This window comes from Panthera leo, chromosome A1 (genome assembly GCF_018350215.1).
Source record: "Panthera leo isolate Ple1 chromosome A1, P.leo_Ple1_pat1.1, whole genome shotgun sequence".
NCBI classification, from domain to species: Eukaryota; Metazoa; Chordata; class Mammalia; order Carnivora; family Felidae; genus Panthera; species Panthera leo.
Window position 1 is genome coordinate 190,337,844 of NC_056679.1, and position 22,753 is coordinate 190,360,596.

General features: G+C 41.4%; 1 protein-coding gene across 5 annotated transcripts in view; it reads left to right on the plus strand.

Moving 5' to 3' along the window:
• TIMD4 (T cell immunoglobulin and mucin domain containing 4) overlaps positions 1-18,854 on the plus strand; it is a 39,602-nt gene extending 20,748 nt beyond the window's left edge. For all 5 annotated transcript variants that reach the window (XM_042948443.1, XM_042948450.1, XM_042948455.1 and 2 more), the window contains 4 exons: positions 14,051-14,097; positions 15,536-15,629; positions 16,910-16,949; positions 17,859-18,854. In XM_042948443.1, the coding sequence (XP_042804377.1) occupies positions 14,051-14,097; positions 15,536-15,629; positions 16,910-16,949; positions 17,859-17,943 (266 nt within the window). In that variant the 3' untranslated portion in view covers positions 17,944-18,854. The remainder of the gene's footprint in view (positions 1-14,050; positions 14,098-15,535; positions 15,630-16,909; positions 16,950-17,858) is intronic.
• The last annotated feature ends 3,899 nt before the right edge of the window (positions 18,855-22,753 follow it).

A 22,753-nucleotide genomic window follows, 5' to 3' on the forward strand; every position in this document is an offset into this window, starting at 1 on the left:
TGGAACCATCATTCAAACACAAACAAACAAACAAACAAACAAACAACAACAAAAACTTGCATAGGTTTCTCCCCTCCCCCCACCCCGGAGCTAAAGAGTCTGTTTGAAGAATGCAAACTCTGACCCCTTCAGGTACCTAGGAACTCAAAGCATTCCATCCAGCCTGAGGGTTCATTTCATTTCTTGCATGGCAGCAGGAATTTGTGAAATGGTTCCAATTTGTTCCCTCAAGACAAATTTGTTCCCTCCCTCAAATTTGTTCCAATTTGTTCCCTCTATGGGGAGGGACTCTGAAGTCATAATCTGATGGCCTGGGATTAAGTCTGCCATTGATTATGCCTTCCGTTCTTTTACTGCCTCAGTAACATCTCAGATCCTTTCTTTCTAGTCTTCTATCCTCACAGCCTCCAGGGTAGCTCTGGGTGGGGATTGAAAAAGCTCACTGGGGAGTCTGAAGGCTCAGGCTTATATCCCAGCTCTGCCATTTTTGTGTTTCTGTTTTCTTTTAGATCCTCAGGTGAGTTATTTGTTCTGTTCTTCTCTAAATCTCAGTTTCCCCAAAATGTACAGTGATGATGATATTAGTACTTATTTCATAGGACTGTTAAGTGAGGAAACGCATAAGAAACATACCTGGTACCTAATTACTGGCTAGTAAACGATAGTCCCTATGCCCTATCCACATTTCCTTTTTTCTTCACACATCTATTATTCCTACTCACACACCTTCATTTTTAGGTCTCTCTGGCAGGGTAACAAGAGGCCACTTTCACCAGCTCCCAACTGACTTGCTGTTCCTTATAAGCACACAGACACTTTTGGTTTTATGATTTTTTTAAATCTGTTAATTGCACCAGGGAAACAGCCAATGAGTGACAAAATTACAAACCTGGGAAAGTTACAAGAGCTTTTAAAATCTCACGGTAGTAATTCTCTACTTGTTACTGGAGTAAATCTGAGATTCTGAAAGCTCTTCACTGACTCCCTTTTAGATGGCTCTACAGAATTCTTAATCATTGGTTTTATTCCTGCTTATGGACACATTTCATCTCCTGCTGCCTCTGAATTGTTTTGTCCTTCTCATACTGTTCAGTCTGTAGAGGCTCCACTCTACAATGTAGGCGTGGAATTCAAGTCATGCCTGAAAAAGAGCTGTGGTTGAGTGTGCCAAGCAAGAACTTCCAGATTCATGTTATTCATTTCATAGGACAACTCCAAGTAGGTTATCTCCTGCTTCAGTGCTTCTTCTACTTTTAAGGCATTTGCTGTAGACATCATGTGAAAAGGCCTACCTAGGGTGGCAAATCCTTGCCTCCACTCTAAGGCTGCCTAGAAATGGAGCTCAGAGATGTGAAGTGACTTGCCTGAGATTGCACAGCTAGACAGAGAGAGAGATCTGAGACTCACACCCAGGTTTCAGGGGGTTTAAACTTGTGTTCATTAACTCCCAGGGAGGAGTATTATCTATGGAAATCTGGGAAACTGAGAAGATTAGAAACTGGGGCCCAGAAAATGGGAGGGAATGCTTTTAGAAACAGCTGCTCTATTACCGTGTCTTTCTGTTTGACAAAGTCATCCAAAGCTTCATGGTCCAGAGCAAGCTGGCCTTTCCAAGGAGCCAAAGGATTCTCAGAGGACAAAGTGGTTGGAGATGAGACTTTTCTCTTTATCTTGGAATTTGTTTTGGGTACTTGGAAATAGGTAATATCATTTTTTGGTAAAGGCGTTTCAAATCCATCATTACTTAAACATGGCTTATTGAATTGATTTTCTATACATGGCATGGGAATAAATAAGTCATGACATCTGTCCTAAAAGGGGTCACACTTTAGTAAGATAGACAGGCTATGTATAGCAAACAATCATCCAGTGGGTTTAGTTTTGGGATGGAAGTATGGAAAGTTTTCCTGGGGGCCCAAAGAAGGGAAAGATGGATTCTATCCTGGAAAGGATGGCTAGCATAATTTAACTTAATAATCTTTGAATTGGTTCTTCAAGGATGAGAACATTTCATTGTGCAGGGAAGGGTGAACAGGCAGGAAGAAGAGCATGAACAAAAAGAAGGGAACTTGATAAGAGTATGAAATCTTTGGAGCTTGTCTAATAGTCTAGTTTAATCTAATAGAGACAAGAAGCTGGGAATGGTCTAGGTTCTTAAGGGACTTGATTGATAGGCTGAAGAATTTAGATTTTATTCCAGGGTCATGAGAAACCATTCATGTTTTCTGGGTAGGGAATGATATTTCCAGTTCTGTTTTAGGAAACATTGCTCTGGTAAGAGTGTGGGAGATGTATGAGAAGGAGCAAGCCTGGGGGCAGAGAGGCTACCCAGGAACCTTTTGTAATAATTCATACCAGAGATGAATGTCTAGAGTAGAATAATGGCAGCAGTAACTACAGAGAGGGGACAGAGTCAAAGCCACTTAGGAGTTAGGATTGGGAGGACAGTGACCAGAGTAAGAATGAAGGATGACTCATTCTCTGTACTTGGGGGTTAGATTGATGTGACAGGTTAACTAGTAAGGAACCCCAGGAAAAAGGGTGAATTTGTTTGGGAGAGCTGGAGTTTGAAGGGCCCCTGAGGAATGTCTAATGGGCAGTTGGGAATATGGGGCTGGGTTGACTTATGGATGCCTGGGTGAGAATGGGTGTCTTTGATGATTGGCACCTACCTCTGATCAAATAATAATTACCATGATTCAGGTTACAATTGCTGAATAGGAACTTAAAAATACACCAATAATTTAATACATGTTATCTCATAAGGGACAGTTCAGGGCTCTAGATACGATTTGGGGAATCACTGATAATAAATGACACTTACCAAATGCTTTTTATATACCAGGCTTGGGCACAGTGTCTCATTGTGAGGCATTGTCTGCATCTGTGTGAAAGATGCTATCATTACTTCCATTATAAAGGAAAAGAAACTGAGGTTTGGAGAAGTTAGATTTGCCAGAGTTTGAACCCTGGGTCTCTTGGCTCTTGAAACTCAGCTCTTAAGCACTTTATTATATTTTCTCATTAGGAGAGGGATAATGGAAAGCTCCTGTGAAATCACTTAAAGATATTGTGTGAGATGGAGGGAGAAATGAAAAGGTACAACCCCATAAAGGGACAACTACATTGCAAGAGGAGGCAGGGATGAAGACAGAAAAAGTAGGAAGGGATCCAGCAGAGCATGAGTGCAGAGAGGGCTGAGCTGACAAAAGTTATGGAGGGTATAGTCAAATACTGGGAAATTCAGAACGCTGGTCAAGAAGGATGAGGCCCTTAGGTGGCTGTGAACCATTAGGTGAACAGTGTTAGCTCTCTGGGTGGATGCTCTGAAGTCCAAGACAAGCAATTGTTAGAGAGTGAATATTAGGTGTTCTTTCAAGAAGTTTGAGGATGGATATTTAGAGAAGGAGATAGTGAATGGAGCAAGGTTGGTCCTGGTGTAGCAGAAGGGGATCAGTCAAAAATGAGAGAGGTAGGGTTTGGTCTAGAAATGGAGGTAAGAGAAAAGGGAGTGAGGATAGAATAAATGAAAGTGTGGAGCAATCTGATCTCATGTTGACTTCCCAGGGGATGGAACCAAGACCTTGAACTTCAAGGTCATCCAGTTCATGTATATATCAGACCTGGCCATGGGTTGAAAACACAGGGTGCTTAGTAAAAATGTAGATTGCTTTACTCTACCCAAGGCTTGAAGAATTAGAACCTACCCTGGGGGTGGGTCTAAGAAATTGTATGCTTAGCAAACTTCCTCAGGAGATTCTTTTGAAGCCATCCCATCCCTGGCCCCAAGAAGACATTTAGGAGTTGCTGGTGTAGTGTGCACACTTCGTTCTACATAGAAAGAAACTGAGGCACACAGGCATAAAAAAGTTCAAAGAGAAGTGGGAACGAGGCCCCAGATAGGACTCTCTTCTGGCTCTCAAATCAGAGCTCTTTCCCCTACATTGCACTATTTTATTAAAGACAAAGCTGAGCCATGTTAGAACTTAACATTTTTTCTGGGTCCTCAGTTGATCAAGGACATAAAGAAGTTGTAGGGGGAATTGCTGTTTTCAGTACAAGTTCAGCAGAAGGAACAGAGGAAGGCAGGGGAATGAAGCAAAGCTCATTTTCACTCACAAATGCCGTTGTTAGGAGGAAAGAAATTGGATGCAGTTGATTTCAAAGTCAACATCTTTCGTGAGGCATTAGCCGATTTGTTTTATCTCTCATGCCCACGCTGTTCACAGGCTCGAATCAGTTGTAGGCTGGCAGTCTGGGGATAAAGGCAAAGGACAAAAAATGGATTTTCATGATTCTTCTCACAATAGCATTATATTCTACCAACCGTACAAATGATATTTTTTCATTAATAAAGCTGGGATTGAATCTGTGTAATTCTAGCATCTAACAGCTCACCTTCAGAAAGGTCAACCAAATAAAAACAAAGGGAGTTGCCAAGCTTTAAGAGAAGTATGTTTGTGGTAAAGCAAACAAAGGGAAAAAGAAGTAAGGTGTCTATTTCAGCCACTGAAATAGACCATGGGGCCAGTCTTAAGATGGGGCCTCATTGACGGATAACCCAGTGAGCTGGGTGACCACTCTGCACACCAAAATGTTCCTCCGACACTGATCTAGGCCCTGGAGAGATCTTTGGTGTCACAGGGGGAAGGGTAATGACATACCTCAGCAGGTTCTGTGATGAGGCAAGGTATCGGTTCTCCCACTGTGAACAAGTCATTGACTGAAGCCACCAACGCCCTTTGGCATGGCCGCCTGTTGAACTCTGGGGTGCTCAGCAGCCCAGCAGAGGGGGGCAGACATGGAAGGTGGCATCAGATAACATTGCTCTAACATTGTGAAGAGTTTTCAATCAATAAGAATCGTGCCTCAGATAAATCTCACTGGCTCTGATACTGCCACTGCTTGACTAGTGACCATTACTAGCTGTGCAGTCCTGGGCAAGAGATGGGACCTCCCTAAGTTTCAGTTGCCTCCTCTTTCAAGCACTCTGCTGAAGTTTACTTCCCTCGGTAGATTTATTTTGAAGTTCAAGAGTGATAATGTGAAAGTGTTTTGTGCACTTTCAGCTGCTTACATTGTGCTCATTATCATCATCATCAATAATAATAGTTAGAAATATATAGTTATTTATATATTAATATTATTATAAATTATAAAAATTATATTATTAATATTAAAATATTAAAGTAATAGTTAGAAAGATCTCCTTTCCAAAAACTGCACCCATCAAAGCAGCAAAAAGGTTAGGGTTCCATTCCAAATGGATTTCTTCCTGTTTTGCCGCAAAATAGCAAGATCATTCACTCTCCACCACTGAACTTTCTATGGCAACTGTATGTGAGCATTTGCCATATTTTCCAAAGACTGTAGAGCTCAGAGGATAAGAGTTTGGCCTCTGCAGGTAGATAATCCTGGCTCTGAGATTTGCTCTTTCCTTTCCTAGCTACATGACTTGGGCAAGTCACCTGACATCTCTAGGCCACAGGATTCTCACTGGGCAGTGAGAAAACCAACGGTGTCTATTGCAAAGCATTTTCTTTAAAAAAAAATTTTTTTTAAGGTTTACTTATTTTTGAGAGAGAAAGAGAGAAAGGGAGACAGAGACTCTGAAGCAGGCTCCACACAGTCAGTGCAGAGTCCAGTGCAGGGCTCGAACTCACAAGCCGTGAGATCATGACCTGAGCTGAAATCAAGAGTTGGGTGCTTAACCGACTGAGCCACCAGGTGCCTGACTGCAGAGCATTTTCTGAGCTCAAACATGGAAGTGCTCTGACATGGAAGTACTTTGCATTGTGTCTGGCATGCAATATAGTTAAGTGCTTGGTATATGGTATGCACTTATTATTATTGTTGTTGTTAGCATTTCTGAGGTTCCTTGGTAAAGTGAGGACTTTGCCACCTCCCTCAACCAAAATCAATCAGCTGGTGTAGGAAGAGCATTGCCCTGCAGAGAGGAGTCCAGGGTTGGGGGGGGGCGGGGATGGTGGATTAGGGATGAGGTCTTAACTCTGTTTCACTTCATATTGGCACGTGAGAGTAGTGACTTGAGGTGACAACTCTGGGCTCTCATAATAATGACGACATTTTTGTTGGTGGGGCATCCTTGGAGGCAGTGGAAGTTTGACGCAAAGTTTGGAACTCAGTGACTTAAAAAAATATATATATATGATATAAAATTTATATCACATATATATAAATATATAAATATGTGATATTAATATATAAAAATATATAGATATATATGTGATATAAAATTTATATCATATATACAATATATATATACTTTTTTGAGAGAGAGAGAGTGAGCAGGGGAGGGGCAGAGAGAGAGAGGGTGGGGGGAGTAGAGGATCTGAAGCTGGCTCCATGCTGACAGCAACGAGCCCAATGTGGGGCTGGAACTCAGAAATTGTGAGGTCATGACCTGAGCTGAAGTCAGATGTTCAACCAACTGAGCCACCCAGGTGCCCCGGAACTCAGTGACTCTTAAATAATGGTGTTCTAGAGTTTCCTTCTGTTAACTCATCTGCATGAAATGTGAAGTCATCTTACCATTCCTTCTTTATGAACCACATTGGGTGCCAACCCAATTTGCTGTCTGTTCCCTTTCAAAATTAAAAAAAAAAAAAAAAAAAAAAAAAAAAGGTCCTTACCCAATTTTGCCCTTGGTGCTAAGGAACACCTGACTCACATATGGAATGATTGATTTATTTCAGCGTATGGTGCTCTTTTGATCATTGCACATATTAAAAACATTCAGAGGTCTCCAAAATTTTAAAGCAAGTATGTGAATTGAAGAAAGTTGTGTTTCTGTTTTCAACAGCCGTTTTGAAATTCCAGATCTGCATTAGTGCTGCCAGGCAAGTACAAAAAATATGGGTCCTAGTCACTTCCTTCGTTACTCATTACTATGAAACCCTGAATGAGTGAAACTGTCTCTAGAATTTAGTTTTTCCTTAAAAAGGGGGGGATCAGAGGAGATAATTTCGAATTCTTTTCAAATCTAAAATACTCTCAGAAGGATCTTTTTTATCTTGCCTTTGAATTTTTAAGGCCATACCACCAGTGGTCCAGAAGGGGGCAGCATAAGCCAGATGCTACCTATGGAAGAACACCTGAAGGCTTGAAGTTGTCACTTTTAAAGTCCTAGGATTGTGCTAAGATTGTATCATTGAGTTGACTTATATCAGAACTAAATTTGCTTTAAAAGTACTTACAGATGAGTCCTGTGTCTATGAATTTAATGAGTCAAATTACTTAGTTATCAGTTTTTAAACAGACCCACTGAGAATATAGAGTGCTTTTATTTCCAGTTGATTTCTGGCATGTAGCCCACTGGCTAGAGTTTGTATTTTCAAATAGGATGCTAATATGCTCTTTTTCTTTCCTCTCAGAGTGGTTATAATCATGATTTTTTTGAGTCATTCAGAGTTGAGTTCAAATTTCCTTTTATTATCTGTGCTACCTTGAAAGAGTGATTTAAACTTATTCAGCCTCAGTTTATGTCTGTAGAATGGATGGTATAAGCATTAAGTGAGATAATTTATATGAAGTGCTTATCGCTCTGCCAGGCATACTGTAGTGCTCAATAAGTTGACTTTTACAGGGAGTTCCAAGTAATTTTGAAGCAAATTTCCACCAGTGGGATGGCAAAAGGGGTGATGTTCAAAATGGATTTTGAAAGATTTTCTTAACTCAAAATTCAATGCCATTCCAGATCTGCACATAGCATGTAGTTTTATTTCAGTGAGTAAATTCAAATCCACTACCTTAGGCATAACCATCTTGAGGGGAAGTCTCATCACTCTAGGGTCTGAAGGTCTGAAGGTTTTAGCATTAAAATTGTGCTCTGATATAACACATTTAATTCCCTGACTCCATGGGTGTTGTTTTTGCATCCGGGGACTAACTATACCAGAAGTCAGCAAACTCTTCTGTAAAGGGCCAGACTGTACATATTTTCGGTCCTACCAGCCATGCTGGTGGTCTCAACTACTCCGCTCTGCCCTTGTAGTACAAAAGCAGCCCCAGATAACACATGAACAAATGGGCACTTCAATAAAACTTTACTGATGGGCATTCAATATGAATTGCCTGTAGTTTGCATGTGTTATGAGTTATTCTTCTTTTGATTTTTCCCCAATAAAAAAATATTAAAATGATTCCTAGCTCTCAGGCTGTACAAAAACAGGCAGCAGGTTGGATTCAACCTCATCCAGATACAGGACACATTCTTTAGAAAGGGCAGATGTGAGTCTCCTTCAACAGAGCTCTTCCAGCATATGCAATGAATACTGCTTCCTATCCTACTAGATGATAAAAGAAAAGGCAATATTTTTATGTTGTGGTTTTAACATTTACACTTTATATTTTTATGTTATAAAATAAATACATGCTCTTGTAAAAGAAAACAGCAAAACACTGTAAAGTGAAATGTCCTTGTATTCTAAAAATTCTTCCCAAGCCCTCACCCCAAATGACCAAGATGAAGAAATAATTACCATAACAGTTTGGGCTATATCTTTTCAGATCATTTTTTTTTTCTCACGACAGAGTAACGTCTATCATTTTTTTTCACACAAAAAATTTTACAAAATCATTTTTAAACGTACTTTAAAATATATTCAACATTTTTTTCAATAAATCTTTATTACAAAGCCACTATGCATGTATTAGTTTGAACCATATGAAATGCTGATATTTAAACCACTTTTTAAAAGCTTTTTATTTTGAAACAGTTTTAGACTCAACACAAACTTGCAAAAATAGTACAGAGAAATCTATATGTTCCTCCAGTTTCCCGCTCCCCCCCCCACAAACATCTTACATAACTGTAGCACGTGGTCAAAGTAGGAAATGGACATTGGCATGATGCAATTAACAAGTCTACAAACTCTACTTGGATTTCACCAGTTTTTACATGCATTCATTATCTAAAAGCAAACAAACAAACCATTTTTGATATAGAAAAGTCTCTCTGCCTATTTATAAGTCCATATTCTTGCTCTAGAGACTTATATGTATTACATATATATGTATATTATGCACATATTACATACACACATATAATATGTAATATACATATATATAACATGTAATATACATACATACATAATACACACATACATATTCCATACATATATAATATGTAATATACACACATGATATATAATATGTAATATACACATATATATGATATATAATATATAATATACATACATATATGTGTGTGTGTGTGTGTGTGTGTGTGTGTGTGTGTGTGTGTATACATCTCCTGAACATCTTTGTACACCAGTACTCGTATCTAGGGGGGGTGTCTTTTACTAAGAGCATCACTGAGTTCTTTTTCAGCTATGAGTTGATGTGTTTCTAACAGTGATCTTCAAAGTTTCACTTAGAAGGTCACTGTGGCAGTGCTTCAGCGAAACCTTGAGAGTTTGCTCTTGACTCAGGCATCTTGGAGAGTTTTCAGGAATTAACATATAATATATATTTTACAGTTAAAATTTTCTCATTTGAGAAAATCTAGAAATTATAAAAAAGTACTAATTAAAAAATTTTTAATTGCCTATAATATTTCCATTCAATGTCAGATGTATCTAGTCTTTCAGTATTTCTTTTCAGTTTTCCTTGTGAAGCAAGAGGTATGCATGTGTTTGTTGTATGTTCTTAAGTATTTACATACTGATTTTCTATACTAAGCATAGCTTTACATCCTTTTTAAAAAATTACCATGAAAAATAATCATTTTCTCAGGTCACTCAAATTCTTTTTTACAAAGGCATCCAGAAATTTAAAGGTTGAAAAGGACATAGGAGATTGGTTGGGGCAATATCAGCATTTTGGGATGAGTAAACTGTGGCTCAGAGAGAGCAAATATCATGCCCAAGGTCACACAGCCAGGAAACCTGGGGTAGATACATATTCAGAGATGGCAGTGCAGCGTTGGGGAGACCCAGGTGTGTTCTCACAGTGCTCCAAGGTCTGGGGTGGAATCCCACAGGAATTCCACTTTGCCAGAGTACCCATAAGCCAATTTACTGATTTACAATGACAACTCTGCCAAGACTGTCCATATTTTCATATTTTTTTTTAATATAAATGCATTCTCACCCTGTAGGGAAGTCTAATATTAATCAGAAGTGTCAGTGAGTCCATAGACCTGGGAAAAGTGTGGTTAAGTTGAAGATTCTTTTATCGTTGTTATTACCTGGTGATGAATTTCTTTTAGGTAGATAACCATACATATATGGTGAAAGTACAAAGCGTGCAAAAACATTTTAAATGAGAGTCAGTCTTCCTGTCATCCCTTGTGCCCGTCCCCAGAGCCGCTGTTCCTGTGGAAGACCTTAGTGATCACTGTGTCTCTTTTGAATTCCCAAGGATGCTGTAAAAATTTACCAGAAATGTAGTGGCATAGACCAACACAAATTTATTGTCTTATTGTGCAGGAGGTCAGAAGTCCTAAAATTGAGGTGTCAGCATGGCCATGTTCTCTCTGAAGGCTCTAAGGGAAGATCCCTTCTCGTCTCTTCCAGCTTCTGGCGCCTCAGAGATTCCTTGGCTTGAAGCCACATGCCTTCAATCTCTGCCCATCTTTTTTTTTTTTTTTTTTTTTAATTTTTTTTAATTTATTTTTGAGACAGAGAGAGACAGAGCATGAATAGGGGAGGGTCAGAGAGAGAGGGAGACACAGAATCTGAAACAGGCTCCAGGCTCTGAGCTGTCAGCACAGAACCCGACGCGGGGCTCAAACTCACGGACTGTGAGATCATGACCTGAGCCGAAGTCGGCCGCTTAACCGACTGAGCCACCCAGGCGCCCCTCTCTGCCCATCTTTACGTGGCCTTCCCTGTGTGTCCCTCTGTGTCTTCTTCTCTCCTTACGAGGATGCCTGCCATTGGATTTAAGACCTATCCTAAATCTAGGATGGTTTCATCTCAATATCTTTAAACTAATTACATCTGCAAAGATGCCCTATTTCTAAAAGGTCACAGTCTGAGGTTCTGAGTACACATAATTTTGAGGAAGACCATACTTAATCTACCACAGTTCCCCTCTCACAGAATTGCTTTTCTTGCAAGTTCTGGGGGGCTCCTGCCTTTGCCTGAATGTGCTTGTGTAAGAGGTCAGGGTCTTGAGAGTGGAAGGACCAAGGTAGCACAGAAAACACAGAAGTGAGTAGTCTTCACTTGCCTACCCCATCCCCTAGCTGTTAGCGTCACTGTGTTTCATGGGGAACAAATGTCGCCAGCCATTTATTCGGTGTCTAACTCTATCTAACACTGGGTTTGGAGTGCCTCCATTGGGCCTTTTGGCAATTTCTAAAGAAGAGAAGGAAGATGAGGAGGAGGAGGAGAAGGAGAAGGAGGAGGAGGAGTATTGTTTGGTATCACTCAGCAGTGTTTGTGTTTACAAAACGTCTCTCCCATTAGACAATTCCAATGTAAAATACAGATTAGCTGTGACAAAACTGACCTGGGATGGCTTTTCTCTTTGATGGTTTCAATTTCCAGCTTATCCATCACAAATGATTGTAATACTATAGGATTTTGACAAAACAGGGGTAGGAGATTTGAATTCTTACCTGCAATTTCCAGCTCTAGGGGATAATAGCAGAGAGAAAAACAACAATAACTGAGTTGTAGGATATGAAAACATGCTGAATTTTCTCCTCAGAGTTTATGCTCCTAGGCATTCAACAGGTCACTTTTCCTGTCGAAGAAGTAAACTCTTGTACCAAATTATGAGCCTTAGAAAACCCATCATGTTTTTTCCTATGCCTTGAGTGCAAGGAAGGCTGGGAGAAACAATGATCAATTTCAGTAATTATTGGCCTAGATTTTTATTATATTCAGGCCTCGTCTATGTGTGGCTTTATGTTCTGTTTCTATCAGCAGGTTTTGTTGCACATGTGATTTTGCATTCTTCCTTGGCATTTTCTCCTGGCCTGGATTCCTTGACACAGTTCTCACTTTCTACTCTCTGCCATTTGTTTCTTCTGCTTCCTTCTCCCTCACCTTCTCTGCCCACCTTTTAAGTGCTGGGGTTTCTTAGGATTCCTGCTCTTCTCTCTCTGGACACGCAGACCTTGGATTTCTTATATGCTCTGAGGATTTTAACTCTCCTTGGAGACCGATGACTCCCAAATCAGTATCTGCAACTCCAACTTTTCCTGAGTTTGATTCAGATTTCAATCTGCCAACTGCACGTTAGGCCAGTGTTGTGTGTGTGTGTCCCTCAGGTGCCTTCCTCACCGACTATAAATTTGAACTCCTCATCCTTTTCACCGAGATGGACACTTCTGCTCTGCTTCTTCTGTGCCCAGTCTTAGCAGACAGCTGGGCAATGGCCCAGAGTCTCAAGAAGGAATCTGCAAATTATCTAAGACTTGTTTCTTTCTCACCCTCACGTTCAATGTCCTTGAACGTCCTTCCTCTTGATCTCCCTGCTAAGCATTTGTGGAATCTGTCTCTCTCCCTTTGTTTCTACTGGCTCTGAATTTCGGACCTGGGACCAGATGATAACTGATCATCTCATCTGGTTATTTCCTTATCCTCTTAACTAGACCATAACAAGCTTAAGATGTTTCCATAGTTTCCCACTGCCTACAGCATTAAACGGAGACTTACCAGCATGACTGGTTCCTGCCCATCTCTGTTGCATCCTCTGCCACTCCACATTCCTCATTTTCTACCTTCACAGCCTCTTGCCATACCACTTGGAACCACACTGTTCCATGCTTCATGGCTTTGCTGATGCTGCTCTACCTAAAAGGCCCTTACTATCTTTCATTGCTAATTCTTACCCAACATTAACTCAGTTCAGGTGTTACTCATTCAACAAACACTTATTGAGCAACGAGTGTGTGCCAGGCAGTGTTGGGGTCCCATTGTTGAGCAGGCAGAGGGACACTGTCCTCATGGAGCTTAATTCTAGAAGTTCTCACTGAACTATGATGGTAGGCTACATGCCTCTCCCTGTGCCTGCCCTCATCAGCAACCTTCCATGGTCCATCATTACCTTGGCCCGTGGGGCCACTGGTCTTCCTTCTGTAATGTACTGTAAATTTCATGATGGTGGGGCAATGCCGTGTTCATCTTAGCATTCTTAGTGCCTGGAATAGTACTTAGCGTTTGGTAGATTCTCAGTATGTTTTCCTTGATGAACCCAACTATTGTTTATAACATAAAAACATCCATGTCTCATGAGACCTTCACCTTCTGGAGAACACTTACCCTTGGTCCTCCAGAACAGGTCAGCCATCCTTGTGATATGCCCCTACATCTTGCATTATTTATTCCCAGAATTTTGCACAATTAGGACATTATTTTTTCAACCACTCACTTTTTTTTTTTGTTGTTGTTGTTTCAATTTGATTTCCTGAGGGCGCCTGGGTGGCTCAGTTGGCTAAGCATTTAAATTCGGCTCAGGGCATGATCTCACAGTTTGTGAGTTTGAGCCCCGCATCAAACTCAGTGCTGATAGTTCAGAGCTTGGAGCCTGCTTCAGATTCTGCATCTGCCTCTCTTTCTCCCCCCACCCCACCTCAAGCTCTGTCTCTCTCAACAATAAAACAAAAAATTAGAAAAAAATTGTTTAAAAAAATTTGGTTTTCCACCTTAAGTTGTAAATTTCATCAGCCAGGTTGATGGTCAGGCTAGCACAGTACATGGCCTATAATAAATGCATAATAGATATTTGTTAACTAATGGATTGGCACATTTTTTGGCTGGATAAAAATCCTGAATGTGTTGCTGGGACCTACAGAAAATGTAGACCCAATTGCCTGCTGACCTAATGCCCCACTCTACCCATCTATAAAATGGAGATGTTCCTGTGGCATAATGTTGGATAGCAGCTGAGTATCAGATAAAACCATCTCAAAACAAATGTGTTGTAAATAAATTATACAAAAAGAAAAGATGGGATTGAAAGATTAAACACATCAACTAAAATTCCAGATGAGGTTTGAAATGCCTATTTCAGGATGTGGTATTTTATTCCTCCACAGAAAATATAAACATTTCCCCCCACTTTTCCTCCCCAGAATCTGAGACAGCAATGGTTGTGCAGAATGAAGCTCAATCAGAAGAGGTAAAATTTTTGTGAAGTATTTGAAGCATATGACTTCCATTTTTAAAATCCACAATAGAGGTTTGCAGAAATGAACTGGGGAGGACAGATCTATCTAAGCAGCAACGGTTGTGAGTTAGCTGAGGAATCTGTAGACTTGTGCTCTTGGCAGAACTAACTTTCATATTGTTACTTCTATATGTGCAGATGCTTTGGAAACCAATAAGAAAAAAAACCATACAAAAACATGGAAAGATCAATATGTGTTCCTTCTGCATGGCCCAGGGTTAGTGACATCCTGCAGAATCAACCCTTGCCACCGGCATATTTCTTATTTGCTGACCGTGCCTTTCATTAATTTTTATCATCACAAAAGTGGTTCAAGCTGCATCAAGTAAAAACTGTCAGCAGCATAGACACCTATAAGGGAAAAGGGAAAAGCGTCCCCATCCCTTCTTTCTTCCTTCCCTTCTCCCTCTGCAGAGAGAGATTGTTGTCCCTCCTTGCTGCTGTGTTGGAGAAAGGGACAGGAAGGTGAGGCAATGGAGCATGACCTGGGCAGCAGAGGTGGCATTGAGCCCCTACTAGAACTAGGTGTTGCCTGCAGAGCAAAACTCCTCAAATGATTTGGTGTCAGAAGTCCTGTACACTCATAAAAATTAAAACAAATTTAAAGTGATGTTAATTAATTCATTTAAAAGCAAAGAAAGCAAATCCATTACTTGTTGACCTAAATAACGTTTTATGAAAAATAACTCTATTTTCCCTGAACGAAAATATATTAGCGAGAGAAGTGGCATTAGTGGCATTGTTTGACATTTCTGCAAATCTCATTAATGTCTGGCTTGCTAGGAGACAGAAAGATACTCTTATCTGCTTGCATATTCTATCATCGGAATGGTGACAGTAGTCCATTACTTGCACGTAACCTCTGGGAAACCCTACCTTCCATCTTGTGAGAGAATGACAGTGAAAAGGGCAAATAATGTCTCATGAAAATCGTTTTGATCTCATGGGTCCCCTGGCTACACTTTGAGAACCACTGCTGTCAAAAAGTTGAAATTGAGTTCCATTTCCCTCTTCTATCTTGTTGCCTCTGGAGGTCTAAGTCAGCTGAGGTCCTGAGCTGCACAGAACTGGGAAGAACTCAAAGGATTTAGGTGGTAGCCAACGAAGAGACTTGACCATGGAGAACACAGGGCTCACAGCACAGTTCTTTCCTATCTTCAGACCCCTGAGCCCCACAGCTCATATGCCTGATGTCGGAGATTTTTGGAGATTATTTTTAAAAACTTCTGATTTGTAAGGCTGCCTTGTCTTGATCTTGAGACATGTCAGGAAAAATGGGGTGAGAAGCAGTGAGGCTGCTGATGGAGGGAAGATATGATTGGGACTGGAAGCTGTGTGAGTATGAAGTTCAGAAACGAGTGGCCCCATCACCTTCCCTGTGTCTCACCAGGTAAAAATGGTCATCAATCCTGACCTGCTAATGATCATTGCTCCCTCCGTGGGATTTGTGCTGTTGGTGTTGCTTGTGGCGTTTTTCCTTCGAGGTAAGGAGGGCAGGCCCAGGTGGGACGGAGCCCTCAGAGCTGTGGAGGCTCCAGGAGGGCCTGAAAGTGAACAGATTCTGCTTTCTGCCCCTGTCTCCATCCCCCAGAGTCCTCTTTCCATCCGGTCCCTATCCTGGTCAAGGGAAACTCATTCTCCCTAAGATGCTAAAGCCTTCATGTATCATCTTCCTGATGGAGTTTATATTTTGGAAAAGAAAAAAAAAAGAGTACTTTCATTTACTGGATGCATAACCTGTGACAGTTCTGATGCTATGCTCTTGATGTGCCTCTTTTCTCCCTCATTACTGCCTTAAGTGGAAAGTGCTATTATTATCATTGTCTGGGGTGGAGGAAGTCGTGGCCTGGCCTCCTCCTCTGACTAGGACTGCCCCAGGAAGAAAGCCATGAAGGATCTTGGCCTTATTATCTCCTTAAAGCAAGTTTTCCTTACCTGGGTTCCACAGAGAGACCTCGGGGGAAAGTGAATCCCTTGAAATCATGTGTAAAGGTACTTGCATGTTGATATCTGCATTTTTCAAGGGACAGCATCCATAATTGTTATTAGATTCTCCAGCCGGTCTGTGACCTTGCACCCCTCCTTCCCATCACCACTCCTCACTTTCAAAACAATAGTTTTGAAACACAGCAAAAAGGAGTCATGAAACAGGGTTTTAAGTTGTCATGCAAAGTATAGGCATGTGGCATCTCGTCCTGTTGTAAAATGGGGGAAAACTGTTCTGTAGTCATCAACAGAAACTGTTTCGAGGTGGTAGATAAGGAGATAAGACTGGTAACCATCTCAACTGGTTTGAGCAGCAGTAGCGAAACTTGTACATTTCAGCACCTGTCCCTAGTGAACACTGCCAAAGGGAATTGGAAACTCAGTGGAAGCCTGTCTTCAGCCTTCATGCAAAGCCCTCGTAAAGGCAGAGGCCACTGGTCCTCATACAGTTTTGGAAATTCTGAGTATGTCTCATAAGGAAGTGTTTTAAAACTTGAGTGAGTGCTTGAATTATGAGTGGGCAGTGACTTAAAAATGAAGCGGACTAACACTATTGCCCACACATGGGAACAACTGTGTAAGTGATGGGCACTGCCTCGGGACCCATAGAGGCAGTCAGTAGATCTGGGAAAAGGAATGCATTTCCCTGCCTAAACCAGTCCCTAAATTCTCACCTTTGGTCCACCTCTGCTCTTGGGAAGGCAGCTCCTGGCTTAACCCAGCATTTCACATGTCCTAACACAGCTACTCTGCTTATACCATGGCCTTGTCTTTTCAGGGAAAGTCATGAAAACCAATTGTTTCCAGAAACACACAAGGTAATTCATCTTGCATGACTGATTGTCGTAATGATTGTACAAGCTGTTACAAATGATTAGATACTACTCAGTGGTTTAATGACTTGTTCTTGTGTTCTGATGAAATACAGGGTTGGAGAAATGTGGCATTAGAGGTGAAAAAGATGTGGGATTTAGCTCACATTAACCTCTGTCCTGGTTAACACTGTGTTATGTTTGCCCGAAATATAAATACAAAGGCAGGTTGCATTAATAGAAGCATGGCATGCAAAAGAGAGAAGGTGATATGTCACTTTCCTCTGTGTTCAGAATTTTTTGTTCAACTCTGGGCAATTCATTTTAAAAGGACGTTGTTAAACAGGAGTTTCCAGAGAAGAGAGCTGGCAGTGGGGGAAATGAAAACATGTAGAATATCATTCCTGGGATTTGGTGCCTCTGCCCAATTAGATCATTGTAACAGTTTTTTTTTTTTTTAATAGTCTGAAGAGTCTCTGGAAAGAGATTTTGAATATCTGTCCTGTTTTATAGCTTTTTGGGAAAGAAATGAAAAGATCTGGTGTCAACTGATGAAGACTGTGCTTTCATTAACAATTACGTCAATACCAAAATACCAATTAACAAATAAATATTAACAAGTGGGGAAACTGGGGCTTAGCAAGGTGACTTTCCAAGGTCATAAACACATTTAGATCACAATTTTATATTTTGCCAATATAGAAACTTTTAATTCCCTTATTAGAATAGATTTGCAAAAGCCCTTTATCTCCTGAAGCCTCAGTTTTCCCATATGTGAATGGAGAGGCTTGGACCGGATGGAGTTTGAGCTCTTTTAACTGTAACAGCCATGGTTAGTGGCCTTGTGATTTAGCAGCATCCGTTTATTCCTGGTCCTGGTGTTTCCCATTTTCAGCCTCTCTTTTCTCTTTACAGGCTTGACAATGTTGGAGAGTGTAAAAACACCTCTGAAGATATGCAGCATGGAGGGGAAGTTGAAGATGGTCTTTTCACACTCTAACGGGCCACCTTTTCTTAGGATTGAGGATGGGGGCATCATGTGGGAATTGTCAAAATAAGTCCTAGAATGTTTTGTTTTTAAAGCCCCATCTATTCCATTGGTGTCATCCATTCAGTCTTGCATTAATTTCACAAGTGCAAGGTATTTTAGAGACCAAACCTTCCCTGCCAGGTGCTTTAATCTCCTCTGTAGCATCAGGCTAAGGGATCTTCCAGACTATGCTTGAATAATTTCAGTGATGGTGAGCTCACTACCACACCTAAAGGAGATCATTCAATCTCAGGGCAGTTCTGAGACAGAAATATTTAAAACAAAGCTGTCTCCAGAAAGCACCTGCCTGGCAGTCCTAGTTGAATTTACTGTGTTTACCCAGAACATGTATAATCTCTCTCCTCTCTGGCAGCGCTCCAGATATTGGAAGGAGAGCTTCATGTCTCTCCAAAGTACCTTGCTCCTGGGACATGATTTCTGGTCCCTTCTCTACTCTAGTTGCCTTTGCCTTGTATGCATTTGTATCTCTCTCTTTATGCCCAGCTTACGGAGTTCAGTGCCCCACTCCAGGTATGGTATGAGCAGCCCTGGGTCTCATCAATAATTCAGGAAGTAATGTGGAACCACACCATAATTTCGGCTCACCCCCTGTTTTGTTTTGTTTTTTTAAAGAGAAGATTCTCCCTTAAGGAGTGCTCTGCAGTGGTGGGTGTGTGGTCGCACAGAGTCAGGAGTTTCCTGCAACAGGAGGAAAAGGTCCAGGTGGAGGTGGTTGTCAGAGACCTCATTTAAGCTGGAATTTCCCTGGACTCGTACAGCAACTTCCAAGCTGCCTCCCAATCTATACCCCTTCCCTTCTCGATTGGTTCTCCATGCTGTGGCAGAGATATCCTTTTCTAAATACAGATCGTAGATTCCTGTCTCCTGACTTCTACTTTTGGCATAGAGAAAGCATGTGGGCTCTGCCTGAGGCTGGGTGGCTGGGTGGCCGGGACTTCAGAGGCTAGGCAGCGACATAGATGAGTGAGGCAAGGGGAAGTGCTGGGCCATTACAAAGTGGAATGTGTCTGTGTCCACTTGAAGACATTAACACTCCAACTTAGAATAATGACCTGGCCAAGCAACACATGGCCATGGGCTAGAGGAAGGCAACTGGTCTGAGACTCCAAAGTCCAGGGGGTAGGGTGGGGTTTTGCCAAATGATGACTTAATAAATATACAATTCTTATGCTGAGACTTCCTGATCAGAAGAGATTGTTGATCTAGTTTTTCCTCTCTCTCCCTCTCTGTGCAATCAGGATGAATTGGTAGCCACCTACAAATAACTTCCTAGTATCTTGGGCCCAGGAGAGAGAATCACTTCCCTTACAGAGCTTAAAAATCTAAATGAGACAAAACACGTATGGGAAATGCAACAGAATGGAATCAGTGTTGATTTTCCATTTGCACAAGGAAGGGCTTTGATGGAGACATCCTTCTTACAGCTGATGTTTACATAGTGGGTCCACCATCAAACCTTGAGGATTTAGAACAACCTAATTCTGCAACCTGGACCTTGGTCTTTCTAGGCTAAATGAGATAACATCCAGTCCTTAAAAAGCATTCACTATGGTCTAGGTACTCTACCAAGTGTTTCAAGGCAATTTCTCATTGGATTATCACAGCAGCCCAGTGAAACAGGTAAATTACTCCTGCTTTTGGAGATGAGAAAACAGAAGCAGGGAGAGGTGAAGAAACTTGTCCAAGGTCACATGGACCAACATCCCTATGACAGAGCAGGGCTTTGAACCAGGCTGGAAGGACTCTACACTCTTAACCACTACCCTGTGCTTCACAGCGAGGGCCTTAATTTAACACTTTGTGCATACAGAATTGCGATATTGGCCTGTGTTGGTCCCAGATGGATTTTAGTTTGCTCAAATCCATGGCAACCTGGGTGTTTTGATGGTTCTCCAACCCCCAATCCTTTATAGCTCAATCTTCCCTGGTCCCCATATTATTTACTCAGAATCTTATTTGCATTTGCAGAGGAAGCTGCAAGTGGAGAACCTGGCAGGAACCTTAATGAAGCCAGGTGGGACACATTTAAATGGGAATGTGTTGAACTAACTCATGAAGAGTTGGAGCCAAGCTGTCAGCAGGCTTAATGAAAGGTTAACAGGAATCCAGCAATGGGTGGCTGGGGAGACTCTTTGTCTCTCTAAAGAAAACAAAAAGTTGAGAAGTGAGCTCCCTGGGTGGAGGCAGAATCAGAAGGAGGAAGCCACTTGTAACCAAAAGCCTGGGTCTCAAAATAGAATTTCATTGGATTTGTAAACATGTTATAGTCGTTAAAAAAAAAAAGGCTCTGTGAGTTCTCAGCTCTCTGAACATCAAAGGACAGCGAAGAGAAATGTACTAGATGGAGTATGATTAATGCTGATGTTTTTATGAGGGTCTTGGAATGTGCTGGAGGTGGCTGCTCACAAAATGGAAGGTGGGTTTACTTTCCAACTGAGCTGGAAAGGTGCTGTTCTGCAGTTGTATGCTTTATGAGGTGCTGCACGTGGAGTGGGGGGTGGGTGCAGGGAAGACACCCACGTATCCAACAATTCAACTCCCATGTTTTAGCTGATGAAACCGAGGCCCTGACAGGGGGCCTTAGTTACCCCAGGCTACACAGTAAACCAGTGCTAGAGCACAGACCTAAACCATCTCGCCTGGACTTACCTCTGTGGCCATGTCACAAACCTGTCGTTGGATTTTTCTAGGTCCACCTGGATCTGCCTGATTATTTACCCTTCTGAAGTAACATTACATTCTTGGTGCATGCATTTCTTTCCCTTGACCCATCTTTCCCAGCAAACCCTTGACCCTAGGGTGACTGACACTCCCAGAAAGAGGAATCAGAATGTAGAAGTGTAAAACTTGGCTGTTCTGTTGCTCTTTGAAGAACACTACCATAACTAGGGCGACTTGTCCTTGTCCTGCATGCTGGGAATCCCCTCAGTCCTGGGCAAACTGGGATGATTGGTCCACCTGAGTCCATAACTAAACTAGAGCTGAAAACAACCACCCTTGGAGTTCTTTCAATCACCTGCTCTTGGCTTTCTTGCAGCGATGATGTTTTCACCACAGTGGGACCCAAGTGGAGTTTAATTTGTTTAGATCCCGTCTTAAAATGGACTACTAACTCTAGATTCTAGACCTTTGTTATTCAGAATGTGGGGCTCAGACCATGCTGCTGTCATCACATGGGAGCTTGTTAGAAATGCGGAATGTCATTCCCCCACCTCTAGAGGAGCCAGAGAATCAGAATCTGCATTTTAACAAGGTCTCCATGTTATTCATACAAACATTAGGTTGAGAAGTACTGGCCTAAAGCATTGATTTTCAAAGTCGACAGCACGTTGAAATCATATGGGGATTTCAGTATTAAAAACTACTGATGTCCAACTCCCCTCTGAAATCCTGATTTTAATGGGCATGGGGAGGGGGGAGAGACCTGGCTATCAAGAGTTTTTATGCCACCTCAGATAACGCTAATACTCAGCAATGACTATGAGCCACGATTCTAAAGACAGGGCAGCTTTGTGCCAGAAGGTAATGTTGCTAATTAATCAGGACAGCTTTTGGCCTAAGTTACAAGTTTATGTGGGTCTAGTACCCCCACATGATTTTGCTCAAAGAAATGATCAATAAAATTGTCCAAGAAGATCTGAGGAGACAAGATAATGACCTAAATGTCCCAATTAGTATGGATGAGGCCCATTAAAGTAATTAAAAATCAAGATATAATATTTGGTCTGTGGAAAGTGATAATGAGAAAACAGAAAAGATAAACGGAGAAAGAATGTCTAGGGGTCAAGGTGGTGCTATTAATCTTTCAGAGACATCAGGGGGATAATGAGGAGATGACGCTAAGATTATAAAAGAAACATGGGAGATTGGTTAAATGGAAACCTTTGTTGCAGAGTAAGGAAGTTGGTAAAAAGGAACTATCTGCCCTCTTGTACCTAAAAATAATGGGAGACCCTCCTCAGGGCAGAGTTACTCATTATCTTAGTAAGAATGTATTCAGCTGCAAGTAAGAGAATACTTAAAAGTAGTGACTTAAAGACTTTGAATTATTTCACATACCTAGAAATCCGGATTTATGTTGAGATAGTAGAGTCTCTGTGACTTCTTTTGGCTCATTCTTCATGGTTGCAAGATGGCTGTCATCGCTCTAATGTGTCTCCTATGTGCCAAAGAGCCATTTTAGGTGCTGGGGTATAGTAATGAATTAGACAGACCTAGTCTCTCTTCCCAGGTAGCTTACAGTCTCCAGAACCATTTCATCTGTGTTACACATTTCATGATTCCAAATATTTGGATTGTCTTTAATGTATCTGAGAGGCAAAAAGATTGAAGAGATTTAAAAAGGATAAAAGTTTAGAAATTCTGCAGACACACCTTCTTGAAGCTGGGGAACTGTGCCTTTCATGTGAGTATCGGAAGTCAATAGAGGAATGAGGCAGAAACATTCAGCCCTAGTAGGTGAAAGAAAATTATAGCAAAAATTCTTAGCTGCAGTGAAGCTTCATAAACATGGCAGAGAGTAGGCAATTTGGTATAAGAGCAATGGTGCAGTAAGGGAAATAACCTCTTGTGTATTTCTGTGCCGTTTTCCCATTTTTGTTTCTAAGCATCTCCAAACCTATGGTATTCTGTGTCAGAAGAGGAGGATATCTCCATTTGATGGGGGAGAAAAATGCAAGAACAGAGAGACAAAGTCACTGCCTGCGTTCCCACAAGAGTGGGAATCAAATGTCCTGATTCCTCCTCAATCCAATGGATA